Raw genomic sequence first — 16,846 nt, 5'->3', positions numbered from 1 at the left:
CTACCTGGTGTTTTCTCGGAGTGTCATTAATTTGCCTTTTGCATTTAATACATCATCCCCTGCAGTTCCAGGACTACTCTGGAAAGTGTGATCATATACTTCAGTTTGTCTAAGAAAGTTGTGAGGAGGGGTACAAATATATACATATATTTAGTTATAAAAATTTTTAATGGATAAATAATAAACAGGTTACTTGTAGGGGGTGGGAAGTAAGAGGATGGATGGGCAGGATAGAAAGTACCTTGCTCTGAATAGAACTTTTTTTGTAAATTTGACTTTGAAACTGTATAAATGCTTTGCATAATTATAAATAAAAGTAAATCAAAGTGAGAAAAAAGCACTTTCTAAGAATTCATAGCAAGATGAAACGAACAAACCTTAGTGTCTATAGTATTGAAGGCATAACCACACAGAGAGGAAACACTTCAGTGACTAAAACAGCAATTTGGCTGCATGGAAATACTCCAAGGGCAAAAAGAACTGCAAAAAGTTTTAAACTGTTTTCATTAAGTTATTAGTAATAATATTGGTATTGATGTTCTAAAATATTATATTTCTACTATATGATAAAACAAATAACTATATTGAGTTTTTTACTGTTAGGGAAGAGATTAAATAAAATAAAAATCAAAGAAGTAAAAGTCCTGCAATCCTTAATTTAAATTGGAAATATCAGTATGGACTCATGATGTATTTACTATAGTTCTCTCTAATTAAAAGGCTTTAACAGTGTCCAAAACAGAACCAGTGAGCACCTCTAGTGCCAGATTGTGGTTTCTAAATACCTTTTCCCACTACTAGGAACCAGGAGTCCTTGGAGAAAGGGCTTGAGTCTAGGTCTGGGGCAGAAAATGTGCAATATGAGAACATCTTTTCACCCTAGGAAAAATGAGGGAAGGGGGGAGTGAAATTTGCAGGTTTGTGGTGATTCTTAAAGTATGGTTTCTTAATCAGCAGCATGAGCACATCTGGAAACTAGCTGGAAAGGCAAATTAGGGGGCCTCATCCCAGACCCACTGCATCAGAACGTCTGGGAGTGGGCTCCAGCGTTCTGTTTTTACAAGTCCTGTTGTTGTGAGAACCACTGGATTAAAAGAAATTTAAGAAACACATCAGTAAAATACAAAATGTGTTTATTTGTATTCCAATTTAGTTAGAATCAAACCAATTATTCAAAAAATTGTGATGCAATCAGGGAAATGTGTCTACTGGCATATTTAGTGATAGGAGGCAGTTATTGTCACTGCTTTAGATGTGGTAATTATATTGTGTTTTTTAAAGAATCTGTTTCTTCCAGAGCTATAAACTGAAACATTTATGGATGAAATATGATTGGCTCCTGGGGTTGATTTTAGAAACAACTTTAGGGTGAGGATGGGCAGGGATGACACAGTGTTGGCCATGATTTGATAATTACTGAAGCTGGGAGGGAACGTTGGTGCTTCATTGTCCTCTTCTTTCTACTTTTGTCAATGTTTGAGAATTTTCATCGTGAAAAAGAAAGCAAACACGGCACAACAGAACCGTCCCCGCCCCAGCAGCCAGGTGGGTGCTAGGAGTAAGTCTGAGGCCCCTGGGAGGGGTGTGGTGTTCGTGCCCAGCTCAGCCCGGTGGCCTTGGGGAAGGCTTGCTCTGTGGCAGGCTCCTGGGTGCAGGCTCTCTGCTCTACACTCAGCATCTCACTTCATCCCTCGCAGTAGCCTTTAGAGAGTGAGGGATTACTTCCATTTTCTGGAAGTAAGGACTGAAGCTCCCTTGCTCCATCACCATCTGGAAGTGACTGAGCTGGGCTTTGGAACCCTGAAGTTTACCAAGGTGTTTTCATCCTATAAAAATGAAGATTTTAGATGGGAGGAACAGCAGACACTATCTAAATTCTGTGTTTTAAGTGCTGGATAGAATATGTATGGAGTGTTTGAGAGCGCAGGTGGAATTAACCCCCAGTTGGCGGATGGTCCAGGTGCTGATGGTCAGGGAAGAATTGAGTTCTGCCCTCAGCGAGCTGGTGGTCCGGGAGGGGAAGCAAACAACTTCCATGCTCTCCTCACCTCTGAAAAATCAAGATGGTGCCCTAAGGGTCAGACTCTCCTAAAAATACTTTCATATCTCTTTCTACGATTTAAGCATTAAAATGTGAAGGGAAGCACCACGCACAGTGGGCACCCAAAGGAGCAGAAACCAGCTCAGACTCCTGGGGAGAGTCTCAGGGAAAGCTCCCTGGAGGAGGTGATGCCTGAGTTGACTTTAGGAAGAGAAAGGGGCTGGCCAGGCAGGGGTGAAACAGTCGTCCTCCCTGGCTTCCGGCAGCACCTCATTTGAGGCTCTCTCTTGCAGTGTGATGGCTGGGGTGCGGGTCCTCCCTATTTTACAGACGTGGAAGGAACTGAGGCTCTGAATATGGATAGAATGACTGTGCTGAAAGGTGTGGCCCTTGAAGCCATGACCAGATCACGGGTCTTTGTGGGCTCTTAGCATGAGGAAGAGAATCAAAGAAAAGCTAATATTTAAATTAGAATGTTTTGGAAGAACAGTTGAAGTCCTTGTAGCTGACACAGTTGTTTAATCTTAAAAGTAGGTTAAAGCAGGGAATCAAAAAATGATACATACCTTAAACATTTTAGGTTAACTTAAAACAGTTAATTGTACGTTATTTGCCATTCTTTTGATGTAGGGCCAGAGTCTTTCCTTTGAATATGGGTCTGCTGTTCGGAGTTCTACATTTCCTTTCTTTCATAAATTACATCTATAATGTATGTCTGTCACTTCCAATTTCTGTTTCTTTAAGATGAAGAAAAAATGTAGACACATGAAAAGCAGTTTGAATATAGAATTCATCTAGACCATGTTCCTCCCACAACTTTTACAGTTGATGCACCCACACCTCATTTGCCAGAAATGGGTTTTTAGTGACTTGCCTTTACCAAGTCTTTCCTGAATTAGTTTTCATACAACTAGGTCTCTCTTTTCACACACAATATTTCACAGGGTTACTTAACACTTAATTAAATCACACACAGTAAGTCCTCGCTTAATGTCAACAATAGGTTCCGTGACTTTTAAGCGAGATGACATATAAGGAAATACATTTTACCACAGACTAATTGATGCAAACAAGGGTTAAGTGCCTGCGGCATCTCATCAACGTAATAAGGAAATGATGTTGAACGAAAATGACCTTATTCGAGGACCTGCTGTAACTGATTCAGTAAAACTGCCATAAATAAGTTGGGAACGAACTAAAGTGACTCTTCATAAGCTAAGAGCCCAGCGTTTCCCCTCTTGGGGACAGAGGAGTCTTGATGTAGGGGAGAGTGGTTTGTGCCAGGGCACCTTACAGTCGGGGTTTTAGGAGAAAGGGGGTGTGCTAACACTATGCATGAGTCAGGCGGAGGCTCGCTAAGAGGGCTGCGGGGTGTGCCCTTTTCCCTTCGGGGGACGGGGGCGCTGGTCTTGCGGCCCTTCCATGCTCTCCTCACCTCTGAAAAATCAAGATAGGTGCCCTAATGGGCCAGACTCTCCTAATAATACTTTTATATCTCTTTGTAAGATTTAAGCATTAAAATTTTTTGAAAATTAGCATTGTAGTTTTTGTTTAAAAAGTCAATCAATTCTGATAAATTTTTAAAATGAAACAAAACATTCCAAATCACATTTCTCGGGGATAATCGTTATTGACATTTTGATGACATTTCTATGTCACCAGTGTTTGTGTAGACATCTTGATGTACCCATCTGTGAATGTAGATGTATGTAATCGGTTTTATGGAACAGGAATGCCTAATACACAATAGCTGTTCTGGGCTCTTTGTCACTAATTACTATCATCTTTCAATGTCAATAAGTAGAGTTCTACAACGTCATTTTTAATAGCTGCAGAATTATTCCACTGTGTGTGAGCACCATGATTTATTATCTAGACCCCTACTAATCAGTTTATTTTTTCCTGCTAAGAACAATGCTGAGATGAACATCTCTGAACACAGGCATCTTCTTGTGCTTATATTATTCCTTGGGGGTAAATGCCAAAGGGTAGAATTGCTGGGTCAGAGGGTTAAGCACATTTTATAATTTGGCAAATCTTGCCAGGTCATTGTTCCACCTGGGCACAGCCCCTCAGCGTGCTTCCCCACACCCCACCTTCGCTGGGTTTGGCCTGTTTTTGCCAACCTGACCACAGAAAATGGCTTCTAGTTTTTATTTGAATACCTTTGTAGGTGAGGTGGAGCATCGTTATATGTGGTTTTGTAACTCTGCCCATGTGAGATGATGTTGGATATCCTGTGTTCATTTTTCCAATGGCTCTCCTCTTTAGACTGGAGAAATGAAGGCAGAGATCACCAAACTGCACAAAAAATTATTTGAACAAGAAAAGAAGTTGCAACACACCATGAAGCTTTTGCAGCTGAGCAAGCACCAGGAAAAAGTCATCTTTGATCAGTGTAAGTGAACGGTGGGGGGCGGCCGCCATGTCTGACCACTTCCTGCCTCTGGGACTAACAAGCCAGCCCTGGACCACCCTCTTTGGAGCCCAGACCGTTGTCATCACACCTCCTGTGGGTGGGTTTCCTTTCATATTTCATCCTTCCTGACTCACACAGACAAATGCATTCACCCAGCACACTGTGGAGGGCACTCTGTGCCAGGGACAGTCGCCTCACTGTGAGACGGCGTGTGGCATGTGCTTTGATAGGAACATGTGCAGGGTCCTAGGGAGCACTAAGGTGGGAGGGAGCGGGTGCCACCGTGCCCTGGGAGCTGAGTCTGCAAGGAGGAGTAGGCATTGGTCAGGTGGAAATGGAACCGTGTAGACAACGGCAAGGAGGAAAGAAAGAAGGTTTTGTATGTGAGAAACCACCACATGTCACATTGCTGTACTAAGAGCTGTAAGTGGCCAGTTGAGGCAGGAGGGGTCCGGGGGACCGGGACTGTGTTGCCACAGGCCTTAGGTGGCAGGCTCAGGTGTCTCGCACTCAGAGCAGAGCATGGCCCTGTCACTTCTGTGTGCAGGGCAGGCTGGTGAGGAGGAGCCAGGCAGACGAAAAGGACGCCTGTGCCGGGCAGTGGGCTTCCAGAGGCAGGGATGGGGTTGAGAAACAATTTTTGAGGCAGATACAAGACTCAAGGTCACAGAGATAAAACCACTTTGTGAGGTCAGCCCCAGCCCCCACCTGGGAGCTTCAGGTTATTGGGAGCAGCCCCCGAGTTCCTTCCGGTGCGTCAGGCTGTCTGCCTGTCACCGCCCAGTCTTAGCAGAACTGCTGACCGTGGCACTTTCCTGTCCTCGCTGCCTGTGCACTCTTATCAAAGTCCTGCATTTCTGGGGCATTTCCGAGAAGCACAGAGCGTGGATTATTGTCACAGAAGAGTTCTCCTTAGCCCGTGGGAGCCTTCTGAACACAGACGGTGAGACTGTGAACTGCAGAAGAGAGCTGCTTAGTCGCCAGCCAGCACCGGTTCCTGCTCCATGCCCCGTGCCAGGCTCGGGGACAGCAGTGAGCGAGACAGCTCTTGCCAGGTGGAGCTTTGCCTGAATGGGGAGACACAGAAATGAGCTGCAGAATCATGGACCTGCATCCCAGGCAGCCTGAGAGGGGCTTCAAGGCTCTGGGCCAGTTGGGTCTTGTCACAAAGGGCCTTGTGGGCCGGACTCAGGGATGAGCAGCAGGGACTGACTGGTTCATTGTGTGTGGGAAGGTCTGTGGCTGAGCATGGAGGGGCTGGAAGTGGGGACACCTCTTCGGCACAGGCAGGCTGTGGAGAGGCCTGATGGGGCCGGCACAGGGCCATGGAGGAGAGGGGGTGGCTTTGAAAGATGAAGGCAGTAGCCCTGGCAGAGTGGTGGGTGTCTGTGAGGTTCTCGCCCAGGGTTCATGTCACTGGTAGAGAAAAGGAGCGCTGGAGGGGACCCGGGGGAGATGGTGCCAGTGTGGTCCTGTCTGAGGTCGGCCTGCTGGAGCAGCAAGGGGTGGGGCAGGTGCTTCTGTTCAGCCCCCAAGTCCAGGGAAAGTCGGAACTCGCCCTATGGGCATCTCTCCTCGGCAGCCCTGAGCAGTCACAGGGCACATCAAGTCAACCCTGCTGCAGGCGAGGGGATTTTGGAAGTGGGCAGTACGTGCAGGTGGGTGAGTGACCGTGCAGACCCAAAGGGCAGATCCAGCCCCACGTCCAAGGTCGGTGCCTGGAATCACTAGTGAGCACAGGCCAGGTCTCTGCTCTCCTGTGTGACCTGGATGGAGTACATGGCTTTAACGCTCTGAACTTCAGACTCATCATCTCTGATTGGAGACGATAATACCGAAGGACTCAGACTGGCCAGATGGCCAAGTTCTCAACACAACCTTATAAAAGTGCTTCAGTTCCCTCCTCTGTCACCTCGATGGTAACAATGCCTAAACTTCATTATGCTCTTTCTGGGTAGAGCGGAAGCTCAACAAACGTTAGTTCTCTGCCTCTTTTTCCAGTAGGTCGGACTGAACCCCATGTATGGGGGTGCTAAACCATTAATAGTGCGAAAAGCCTAAATGTGTCATGGCAGCCCCCATGCTAAGATGGTGTCCCCCATCTCTGTGTCTCCAAGGCCTGGCACAGCGGGGGCTCAGCTCAGTGCCGGGGAGGGGCTTGCCTGAGTCCACACAGCTGGTGGCAGGCCCTGGACTGTGACTGCCCCTGGCCAGGCTCGGCACCTCATCCCGACGAATCGGGTCCTTGCAAGTGGCTCAAACGCCAGCCTGGCAGGGCTGCTTCTGGCTGTGAGTGACTGTGTGCAAGTGTCCCCTCCTGCCCCTTCTCCGCACGGTGACTGGAGGAGTGAGGCCCAGGGTGGTCCCTGCCAGAGTCTCCTCCCAGAGTCTGCAGGGGAAAGGAAGGAGAGGGGTCACCGTGAGACCCCAGGACCCCACCACTCCCTCGCCATGTTACCTGGAGTCACCCGCTTCCCTCCCAGCCTCTGAGACAGGAGTACCTGCTGCTCAGGGTTGGTGTGTTCACCAGGTCACCGTTGTCACCAGCGAGACACCGCGGGGGTTGGCGTCTTCTTGCCAGCCTCTGCTGATGCGGAGGAGCCCTGCGCTGAGTAACAGCCTGGCTCCAGTCCGTCCTCACTCTGCGCGAGTCTGGACTTGGGCTGCGCCCTGTACCGCTCTGTCCTGGGCTTCTGATGGCAGCGGGATTTCCACGCCCCGGGAGGTGGGCGGGCAGTGCTGTTCAGATGTGGGAGTCCCTTCCGGGCGAGCCTCAGCTCCTCCCCGGGGAGTCTTGTTCTTCAACATCACAGCCTTATTTTAACCTCCATGGCTGCGACACTTACTTGTTGGTGACTCTCAGGAGAGGTATGATCTCTCTCCAGAAAGATGCATCCGTGTACACACACACACACACACACACACACACACACAAGATTTACACTTAGTTTCCGGGGATTTGGGCCATTCCAAAGCACTCCCCTGGATCCAGGGTAGAACTCCCTGGGCTGCAGCCCGGGATTGGGGGAGGGCACCTCTGAAGTCTGCCCATACACAGCTCAGTGCCGGGTCTGGGGGCGCCTCTGCAGCCGCCCCACCCACCCCTCCTGTCCTGGCCACGTGTGACTTGCTCCTCTGCCAGCTGCAGGGCAGCTCAGGAGGAAAGTGCCAGCGCTCTTCCTCCCTGGTCATTGGGGCCTGCTCGGTGCTGCTGGTACACGTGTGACTACAGAATTGCCCTCCACCCTGGGCTTGGCCTTCACACGGGGGCTTGCTTCGGTGGGCACCCCCTTCCAGAAGCCGGGGTATGCAGGATGCTAGTCAGGCGCAGGCCCCCACGCCCCTGCCCTGGCCGCTCCTGGGCCTGTAGACGTGAGCCCTGGGCACACCTGAGCATCCAGCCCTGGGCACACCTGAGCATCCAGCTGGCCTCTCGAGCCTCGGTTTTGTCTGGAACGAGGCGTAGAACCTCTGCTCCACCTCTAGTATCGCTGTGTGGTTGTGGCTCAGCATGGCATATTGAACAGGTGTCTGGTCCACCCTCTGATGATTATTTATTTGGTCCTGGGTATCACCTTCACACCTCTCTCTGGCCTGGGCGCTCAGGCTTGTCTGAACCTGGCTCGTCCACTGTCTTCCTGGGTACCCGCACCTAACCCTCCACTGTCTTCCTGCGTACCCGCACCTAACCCTCCTGTTCTCCGCTCTCTCCTCAGTGCTCATCACCCACAAGGTCCTCCGGAAGGCCCGAGGAAACCTGGAGGTAACGCCCTGCAGCTCCTCCCTCGGAAAGCCAGGTGGGCGGGCGGGCGGGGCAGGGCAGGCAGTGACCTCTTTGAACAACGAAGGTGAAACCAGGGCACCCGCCCTCACACACTGGAGCACAGAACTGGCCTCTCATCTGCCACGGCCTCAGTAGCTCTGATTACCAACTGGCTGTGGTTTTCACCAGTGAGAGACAGTGCCTAGTGCCTGGCGCACAGGGGCCACTTGGGAAATAGTTATTTTGAATGAATGAGTAAATACGATTGCATTGTCATTTGGTTGTAGATATTTACTCACCAAACAGTGTCTTAGATGGTAGTTTCAGCCTAATAGTGTCCCCTTTAACTCTGTCCGAGTTCCCTCGGACACCCTCCTTGGGTCCTAAGCTTCTCCTGTTTTCCTCTCTTCCAGCTGAGGCCCGGGGGCGCCCACCCAGGACCGTGCAGTCCCAGCAGGCCGGGCTCCTGACAGCGTGCAGACAATAAAGCTCGCGGTACCCACTGTCTCCTTGTCACAGGCGTGGTTCCTACTTACTGAGGAAAAGAGCCGTCTGCTCAAAGAAATCTGGTTTTCCTTTTAATGTTTTCTGTCCTGAAGTTGGTTTACGGGTTGTTGTCAGACAAGGTTCCCATGCTGTGCAGCGGTGTGTTGAACAGGCCTCTGCGTTGGGGCGTCCCTGTGCGTAGCAGTGGGCTCCACCCACCCGATTCGCTTAGCGCTCAGCCAGCCCTGCAGGGTGAGGTTCACATGAAATGATTTGTTTCAACTTGGTGATGCAGTGACTGTGTGGAGCTCAAAGCCCAGGTCCCCCACACCCAAGGGGGACAGGCTGGGTCTTGGGAGTGGCCCTCAGATGTTGCTAAGCTCTCTGCCGATTCCAGCCAGGTGTCCAGAGAGGAATGACGCCATGTGACATGGCCAGGGCACCAGTGCCTGCACCTGGCATGGACTCGGCGATGCACAGAGTCGTCCTCGAGCAGCCCGCTGAGGTGGTGCCGTTCCCACTGGGACCGACCAGGAGGCTGCGGTGGGGACTTGGCAGTGCAGTGTCCCCACGATGACCCTGGTCTTTCCACCCCCCTGCCTGCTGCATCTGCTACAGCCCTGCCGCTGGCCTTCCTGTTAAATTGTCCTCCATCTTTGCCCTGAGCTTCGCGATGTCCCTGAGAAATACGCAGGGTGGGGCAGGTGAGTCTCCAGACTGGCCAGTTGGCCCTGGGCGGCGCCAACAGCCGCTCTGCTTTTCTGCCCCACAGCCCTGCCCACCACCTCGGTGCCTTCAAAGCCCTCCCCTGGGTCCATCACTCAGTTCAGTACCGTCCTTAGTCCATGACCTCACTGGTGTGGGGTGGCGGGCGGTCAGAATCAGGCCAGTCTTCTCAGCACAGCTGAGCGACTTGTCCAAGGCCCTTACCTTCGAGGTAAAGCTGGGGCGTGATCCCCCCTCCTGTGCTCTCTGCTGCTGCCCCTGCAGCTCCCCGGACACGACGGTGACGAGGTGACGTGATTGCATCGGCTGCAGGCACAGGGATGGAGGAGCAGGAGCCAGGCTGGGAGTTGGGGAGCCGGCCTCATTCTGGCCCGGGCCCCCACTTCTCTGCCTGTTTCCCATCAGGTGAGGGGCGGGGCAGGTGGACTGGAAGGACCCTCTGTGCTTGGGTCCCTGTCACCTGAGCTCTCTCATGAGAAGTGTTGGCACAGGTGTACCTTAGTACCTGCCAGCGTGTGAAAACTCAGCTTCAGGCATAAAGTCAGTCACATGACTGGGTTCCTTAGCGGGAGCTCTGATCCGTGGCCAGGACAGCTCCACTTGGTTCTGTGGAGGGAGCAGGAGGCCTGGCTTGTAGTCCCAAGTCACAGCCCTGTCACCAACCAGTCCCTTCATCTGTGAGTGGCAGTCACCCTTCTGCCCAGTCTGATCACAGCGTGGGAGCCTCAAGATTTGGAGGTAGCCAACCGAACCCTTTCCCAAAAGTAATGACTCACTCAGTGTCTCTCAGTGGTTGGTCTCCAGGACGTTTTCAAAGCACTGTTTTAAGTTACCAGTGGTTGATGAGCACAAATGCAAGTGTGTAAGTGTTGGGGGTGGGGTGAGGAGAGAAGAGGGGAGTAGGTCGAACGGGACAGTGGTTAGAACTCAGGTGGGGCTTGGAGGTCAGACCCGGGTTCAGACATACCTATAGGGGCAGTACTGCCTACTTCACTGGCAGTTGTGCGTATATTGCCTGGCATGTGGTCAGTGCACAGGCCCGGGAGCTGGGCTTGGTCATTGGCAGGGGCATGAGCGGAAGGGTTGAGGGCAGATACACTTTTCTGGCACATTCCTGGCCCATGTGGGTGCCTGAGAGCAGGGCCTGGGGAGGAGGGGCTCTGGGAGTCCCGCCAGCCACTCGCCTCAGCCACCCACAGCCTTTCAGGAACACAGTCATCCCAGGCGAAGTGTATTTTTTAAATTCCGCCCCCCGCCCCCCCAACTCTTAGAATCGTGCAAACTATTCCCAACCTTGGGCTAGTGAAGGCCCTCCCTTTGGAAGGTGGAGGAGCAGCCCGGTTTGGGCTGGATTAGGGCCAAGAGCAAACTCGGCAAATAAGAACAATTTGGGCTTTGGAAAAGGCTCCATTGTCCCTGGTGAGTTAATTTTACCAGCAGCTGAATTCAGGAGGCTCTGAAGCCGTAATCAGGAAATGCATCAGTTTCCCGTTGGTGAAATTCATCACCACCTATGTCCTCGGACTGAGCCGCCCCTGCACCTGAGAGGGGCAGCTGCAGGCCAAATACACAGAGAAGGAGCGGGGCGGCACAGGCCTGCTCGCCCACTTTGGCCCACCTGCCCACTTCCCTGGCCTCAGTCCAAAGGGTAAAGTCCTTGCTCCTGCAGGCTGGCGCCCACCTGCTTAGCAGTAGCCACACTGTGCATCCTCTCATTAGTTAATTTGCACCATCCTGTTCGTTTTACAAACGAGAAAACGGATGGAATCATCTTAGTACAGGGGTCGGGGATGTCCGGCCATCGGGCCATGAAAGGCCCAGAAATCATTTGGTCTGGCCCTGCCAAGGCATTAGGGTGAGATAATTAAATGTTTGACCAAATATAGCAGGCTAATTTTTAACCTGATAATTTTGTATGGCCTGTGAATGATATTATAAATATCTAAATGGCCCTTGGCAGAAAAAAGGTCCCCACCCCTGCCTGAGTAAGTGCTGGAGCCAGGATTTGAACTGAGTCTGTCATAACCCGTTTTCTACGTTATCCTGTCTTCTGGATCATTCCATCTCCCCGAGTGCTCTCTGTTCCCCAAACAGCAGTCCTTCCCTGTATTACAAACCAGTCTTCTCACTCTACCCTTTTCAACAAAATGTCTCTGGGTGACCAGAGCAGGGGCCCAGAGACCCACAATTGAATTCCTCGGCACGGCAGCCCTGAGAACCGCTTGTAAACGGGGCTGTGGACAGGAGAAAGAGTGATCTTGTTAATAAGTTCTCAGCATTGTGGAGGCAGAGAAACTGCCTGGGGGCTCCTGACCCTGCCAAATTGCTTCTTCAATCTTGGCCGTTTTTTAAGTCTAACTCAAAAATTCAATTATCAGAATTACTCATCCAGTCTCCTGAGAAGCCCAGGACTCTGCTTTCGGGGCCAGATGTGTGTGCCTCTTGCCACAGCTGGGGCCTTCCCAACTCACTCTGCCGGCTTCAGGTGGGGTGGGCCTAGGCGGGTTCTCAGGGGCTCCTAGTAGAACCCAGTCTCACTTCCTCTGCAAGATTATGATGTGGAAAGGAAAAGATGGCTAACTGTGAGCCCCAGACATTGGCCAAATCCCTGGGGTTTGCTTGTTCATTCATTTCCGTGAAGGTTCTGCCTCCAGCCAGCAGCTTACACTCAAGCTATCCCTGACACCTCCTTCTCCCTCACCCTCTGTATCCCGGCCACAGTCACGGCTGTTCTATCCATGTTGTCTCCCAAGGCCATTGCTTCGTTTATCTTCATCACCACTTGGTCCAGGTCTCTCACCTGAACCACCAGCTATAATGGCTTCCTAGTTGGCCTCCCCACTTCCACCCCTACTCTCTCCAGTATCCCCAAACCACGGCTGGAGTGATGCCTTAAAATGCAAAGCTGATTGTGTTATCTCTGGTGTAAACGCTGACTGCTTCCCATTTGCACTTAGGGTGACCTACAGGTAGTGTGCTGAGTTCTGCCCATTCCTTCGTTTCCCCTAGTGGCCTCAGAGGGCTTGTTTTCTGGCCACAGGGCCTTTGCACATGCTTCCCTGCCTTGCATCTTCCCATCCACTTCCCCGGCATCCCTTCTCTCGTTGGTTGGCTCCTGTTTATGCCTCAGAGAAGTCTTCTGAATCAGGAGCCCCTGTTATACAGTGATGTCCTCACCGGCACTTGGCCACCATGTGACTTTCTTTGGTTACGCCTTTTCCCATCACTAGCTGGCAGGTCTGTGAGGCCACAGGCCCCGTGCGATTTGCTCACCACTCCAGCCCTGTGCCAGCCTCAGAGCAGCAAATACGTTTACTCACCACACATTGTTGGGCTTCTCTCACCTCCTCCTGGAAGAGCTCACACTGGTGGGGGGAGCACAGGTAGTAACTCCACTAGGGAAGACTTGTTTCCGAGCCAGCAGTCTGTAACATCACGTGTGATCACGTGACAGCCCTGTGGGGGAGATGCTGCTCTTTTCAGATGGAAGACTGGGGTGCAGAGTAAACTGCTCAAGATCGGGCCAGTGGGCCGTGGAGCCGGATTCAAGCAGAAGCTGTTGGCAGCTGCAGAGCCCAGGCCTCATCCCAGCGCTTCGGCGAGCACAGCTGGAGATGGTGAGTGCCGAGCGAGCTCAGGGCTGGGGCGCAGTCTGCACCCCAGTGCTGCTTCTCCTGGCAGCCTGCCCAGGAGCTTTCTGCCACCAGATCCAAAGCCCAGTCCTGCCCCTGGCTTGGCCAGTCTCTGCCGCTCTCGAGGCATCAGCCTGTCCGTCGTCCATAGAGACAAGCAGCTGGAGCTGCCTCTGGCTGACTCCTCGCAGGTCTCTGTCTCCCAGGACTCTTTCGGCTCTGGATTCGACCCCGTCCTCATCCTTGGGGAAGCCCTGCCCCGCCTGGCCCCAGAGGGCAGCCCTGGGCATGGTGAGCCCCTTACCTGCTTGATGACAAAGTTAATAAAATTTCAGTGGTTACCAACCACCTTTCACACAAATACGTAATCATGTCATTCTTGACAGGCATTCACATGAGAGCTTAATTACAGGTTTTCAGAGTTAAAAAGATCCTTTGTTTGTATTAATGCTACTTCCTCCAAACAGAACAGCGGGTGGGCCCGCTCATTGGTGGCTCTGGTGGGCTGTGACAGCAGATGGCAAAGAAAGAGGTCGGGGCCACCCTGGCTTCTCCAAAACGACAGTGGGGTCAGGGGTCACAGACACAGGGTGACCAGGCTACAAGGCTCCCTGGTGGTGGAAGCCAATGGCTGGAGCCCAATGTGTGTGTGTGTGTGTGTGTGTGTGTGTGTGTGTGTGAGTGTGAGAGAGAGAGACTCGTGGGGCGGGGTTGGGGGGTGGGGGGTGGGCACTCAGCATACAAAGTGGCTGAGAGAGAATTCAGTTTATCAAGTTCAACATCTTCCTGCACCCGCCCTGCAGTGACCTGGTGACCGGGCTGCCCACCGCTCTTTCATCTGAGACAGGACAGTGGTCCCAGCTGCTGTGCAGAGAGGATCTGTGTTGCAGCTCCGTGGATTCTTGCGGCCTGACCTTGGTGATCTGATCTTTCTCAGCCCCCAGTCTCATATATATTTTTTTCTTTCTTTTTTTCTCAGTCCCTCCACTGTCCTCCCAGCCCCCCTCCACACAACAGCTGTGAGCCTGCTCTCTCCAGTTTCTCATCTTTAAGACAGAAGTAATAATATATCCCTTTCCCTCCTCAACCTCTTCCTTGTCTTTGAGATCCAGCCCCTGGTCCCCCAGCTGCTTCCAGTCTCTCCAGGAGGTGGTCCTCTTGCTGCCTCTCACCAGCCCAGTCAACCTCCTTCCTTACCTCTCTCCATTCTCCTCTCCATCCACCTCCCTGGCCTGGGTGAGGCTGCAGCCTCCCAGGGGTCTCCCTGCCTCCTGCCCCCCCACCCCCTTCCTGTCTGGTCTCTGTGCATAGCTAGGGTGAACTGATCAATCACAAGCCCAACCACTCCTTCCTGTTTGCACACATTGTCCCAGGCCAAGTCCCCATTCCTGCTGGGCATGCGGTCCTCCCTGCCTGACCTGGCCTTTCTCTCCCATCTCTCTGGGCTCATCACTGTGATACCCCACCCCCACACTCCTCAGAGTCCCCGGAGTCACCTCCTATTCTGCAACACCAGGTTTGCACACGCGTCTCCTGCTCTGAAATACTCGTCTCCCACACCCCCAGCTTGACTCACTCCACTCATCCTTCAAGTCTCCTCTCCGGAACCACCCCAGGGCCTCCATCCTTCAGCCTCACTTTGTCCCGCTATAAAATGGGTGCGGTCTCTTTGCCCCCTTGTAACTGGAGACAGACTTAGGGTTTTAATTGACTACTAGCAGGCAAGTTCACTGAGACCAAAGAAGAAGGGACCTCAAATGCTAATACTACCTCGGCTGCATCAGTAGAGGTATAGAGGCCAAAAAAGAGAGGTAAAGAGTCCTGCCCTGTCTGTGGCTTGCCATCCTGCACTGAGAGTCTGTGATCATGTCCTGTACTGTGCAATGGGATGGATATTGGCAAAGTAGATTATATCATTGACACTGTCACCCCTGATCATCAAATTGGTTTTCCATTTATCAAACATATACATGGCAGGCACTGTACCTATGTCACATTTAATCCTGCTATTCTGCCCTTTAGACAGGTGAGGAGGAATAAATTCAGTCTGCTTGGTGTTGCAATAAAATAATGCCCGTGGCAGGTGGAGCAGTGTCCCCAGAACATGACCGTTCTCTAGTCTGGAATCGTGACTATTGACCTAACGTGGCAAAGGGAAGTTTACAAGTGTCCTTCATGTTAAAGACTGGGATGGGATGCTGCAGCTGGGCCCACTCTAATCACAAGAGGAGGATCTTTCCCAGCGGTGGTCAGAGCAGACGTGACGGCAGGAAGAGGGTAGAGCGGCTGGCTTTGACGCTGGAGGAAGGGGCCAGAGTCATGGAATGCAGGGGACCCGGAGGAGCTGGAAAGGTTGAGCAGGCAGATTCTCCCCTGGAAACTCCAGAAAGAACTCAGTCCTGCCAACACGGAGTTCTGGGAGACCCATGCCAGACTTCCGACCCCTAGAGCTGTAAGAGAATACATTTGTGCTGCTTCAAGCCACCAAGTTTGGGGTGATTTGTTATAGCAGCAATAGAAATACACTGCAATGCCTAAAATAGTCACTGGAGAGCCGATCACATGAATTTAGAGATGATGCCATGGGCTTGCGGTAATGTTGAGTAATTTCTTTAAAAAAAAAAAAAACTATATTCTTACATCAGGGGGAGGGAGTAGGAAAGCAGCCCCTAAACTGGGCCCTACTCAGTGGCAGCTTCTTGTTCCATAGGATGAAGGAAGACTTGGAATACAAGTTGTTTGGAAAAACCCAGGTGCAATTGCTTTATATGCTGAGATGGGTAGAAGGATGAAGTGAAGTGTGAGGGCCCCTCACACCCCTCATTGCCTCACACTATGTCCTGGAACCCTGGGCGGAGAAACCGCCACTTTCATTCCTACTTCTTGGGGTTGTTGATGGCCACGTAGTGATAGAGAATGACAAGCAGGAAGGGCGACACGCCCAGCATGTTGGCGAAGACGGCGAACTGCACGTCGCTAATCATCCTGACCAGCTGGGCTGCTGTCTAATTTCTGAATGACAGGGCCCATCAAATAGATAGCCAGGGAGGTAATGAGCTCCCGTCCTGGAGGCGTGGCTGCAAAGTGCAGGTGGAGATGGGCAGGTACTTGAACAAAGCCTTCTCACCCCCTTCATGACCCTCAGAGGCCAGGGTCAGAAGCCATGTGACCGTGGGCAGGAGCAAGTCACGGCTCTCCCTGCAGGCTGGGAGGCCTCCGTCACTCCGCCACCACCCGTGGCATCCTCCCTCAGGCGAGTTGTTATAGATGGTCACAGGACTCCATTACTTCAGAACGCCTCTGTGTAATGCATTGAAAGAATTATTGAAATGTGTAATTATAGTGTGCATTGTAATATAAAACAAGTCTATTATATTCATTTGATGGAACTGTGCTCCATAATGTCTATTCTCATATAAAAGATTCTGCCATTAGCGTGTTATATTGTGTGATGATAATTGTCCGTCTGCAGACACCGTCTCCCTGTCTTCATCCGGTTCCCACGCTTCCCCTTGATGTGTCTACCGGCCTGAAACCAGAGTACCAAGCTTCAGAGTTGGGGAGCATGTTGGGGTCATTCTGTCCAACCCCACATTCGACAGATGGGGAAAGGGAAGCCTTGAGGGATGAGGCATCTGCCCAAGGTCCAGAACTGGTACCACTGGTATCTTCCCAGTCCCAGACATCGTTTTGCCTGTGATCCCCAAACACTTTTGGAAATTGGAACCCTTTCCTCACAAAGAATCTCATGTGGAACCACATACACAGGCAGACCAGAG

At 51.7% G+C, this 16,846-nt stretch overlaps 2 protein-coding genes across 3 annotated transcripts in view; one reads left to right on the top strand and one right to left on the bottom strand.

Moving 5' to 3' along the window:
• Nucleotides 1–13,591, top strand: part of CDK5RAP2 (CDK5 regulatory subunit associated protein 2) — a 156,614-nt gene extending 143,023 nt beyond the window's left edge. For both annotated transcript variants that reach the window (XM_079789850.1, XM_079789849.1), the window contains exons 35-37: nucleotides 4,313–4,439; nucleotides 8,177–8,223; nucleotides 8,637–13,591. In XM_079789850.1, coding sequence (XP_079645976.1) covers nucleotides 4,313–4,439; nucleotides 8,177–8,223; nucleotides 8,637–8,693 — 231 coding nt within the window. In that variant the 3' untranslated portion in view covers nucleotides 8,694–13,591. The remainder of the gene's footprint in view (nucleotides 1–4,312; nucleotides 4,440–8,176; nucleotides 8,224–8,636) is intronic.
• A 2,098-nt stretch (nucleotides 13,592–15,689) lies between these two features.
• LOC307111225 (dolichyl-diphosphooligosaccharide--protein glycosyltransferase subunit 4-like) lies at nucleotides 15,690–16,508 on the bottom strand. Its single transcript, XM_079790963.1, has one exon. It carries the CDS (start codon nucleotides 16,049–16,051, stop codon nucleotides 15,944–15,946), a length of 108 nt encoding a protein of 35 aa, XP_079647089.1. The 5' UTR covers nucleotides 16,052–16,508; the 3' UTR covers nucleotides 15,690–15,943.
• Between the last annotated feature and the right edge of the window lie 338 nt (nucleotides 16,509–16,846).

The sequence above is a fragment of the Cnephaeus nilssonii genome (assembly GCF_951640355.1).
Source record: "Cnephaeus nilssonii genome assembly, chromosome: 14".
Lineage (NCBI taxonomy): Eukaryota > Metazoa > Chordata > Mammalia > Chiroptera > Vespertilionidae > Cnephaeus > Cnephaeus nilssonii.
This window is presented reverse-complemented; position numbering and strand designations above follow the sequence as displayed.

Bases quoted from the DNA above. Each gene is read 5' to 3' on its own strand.
- LOC307111225 (XM_079790963.1), bottom strand. From the start codon at position 16,051: ATGATTAGCGACGTGCAGTTCGCCGTCTTCGCCAACATGCTGGGCGTG.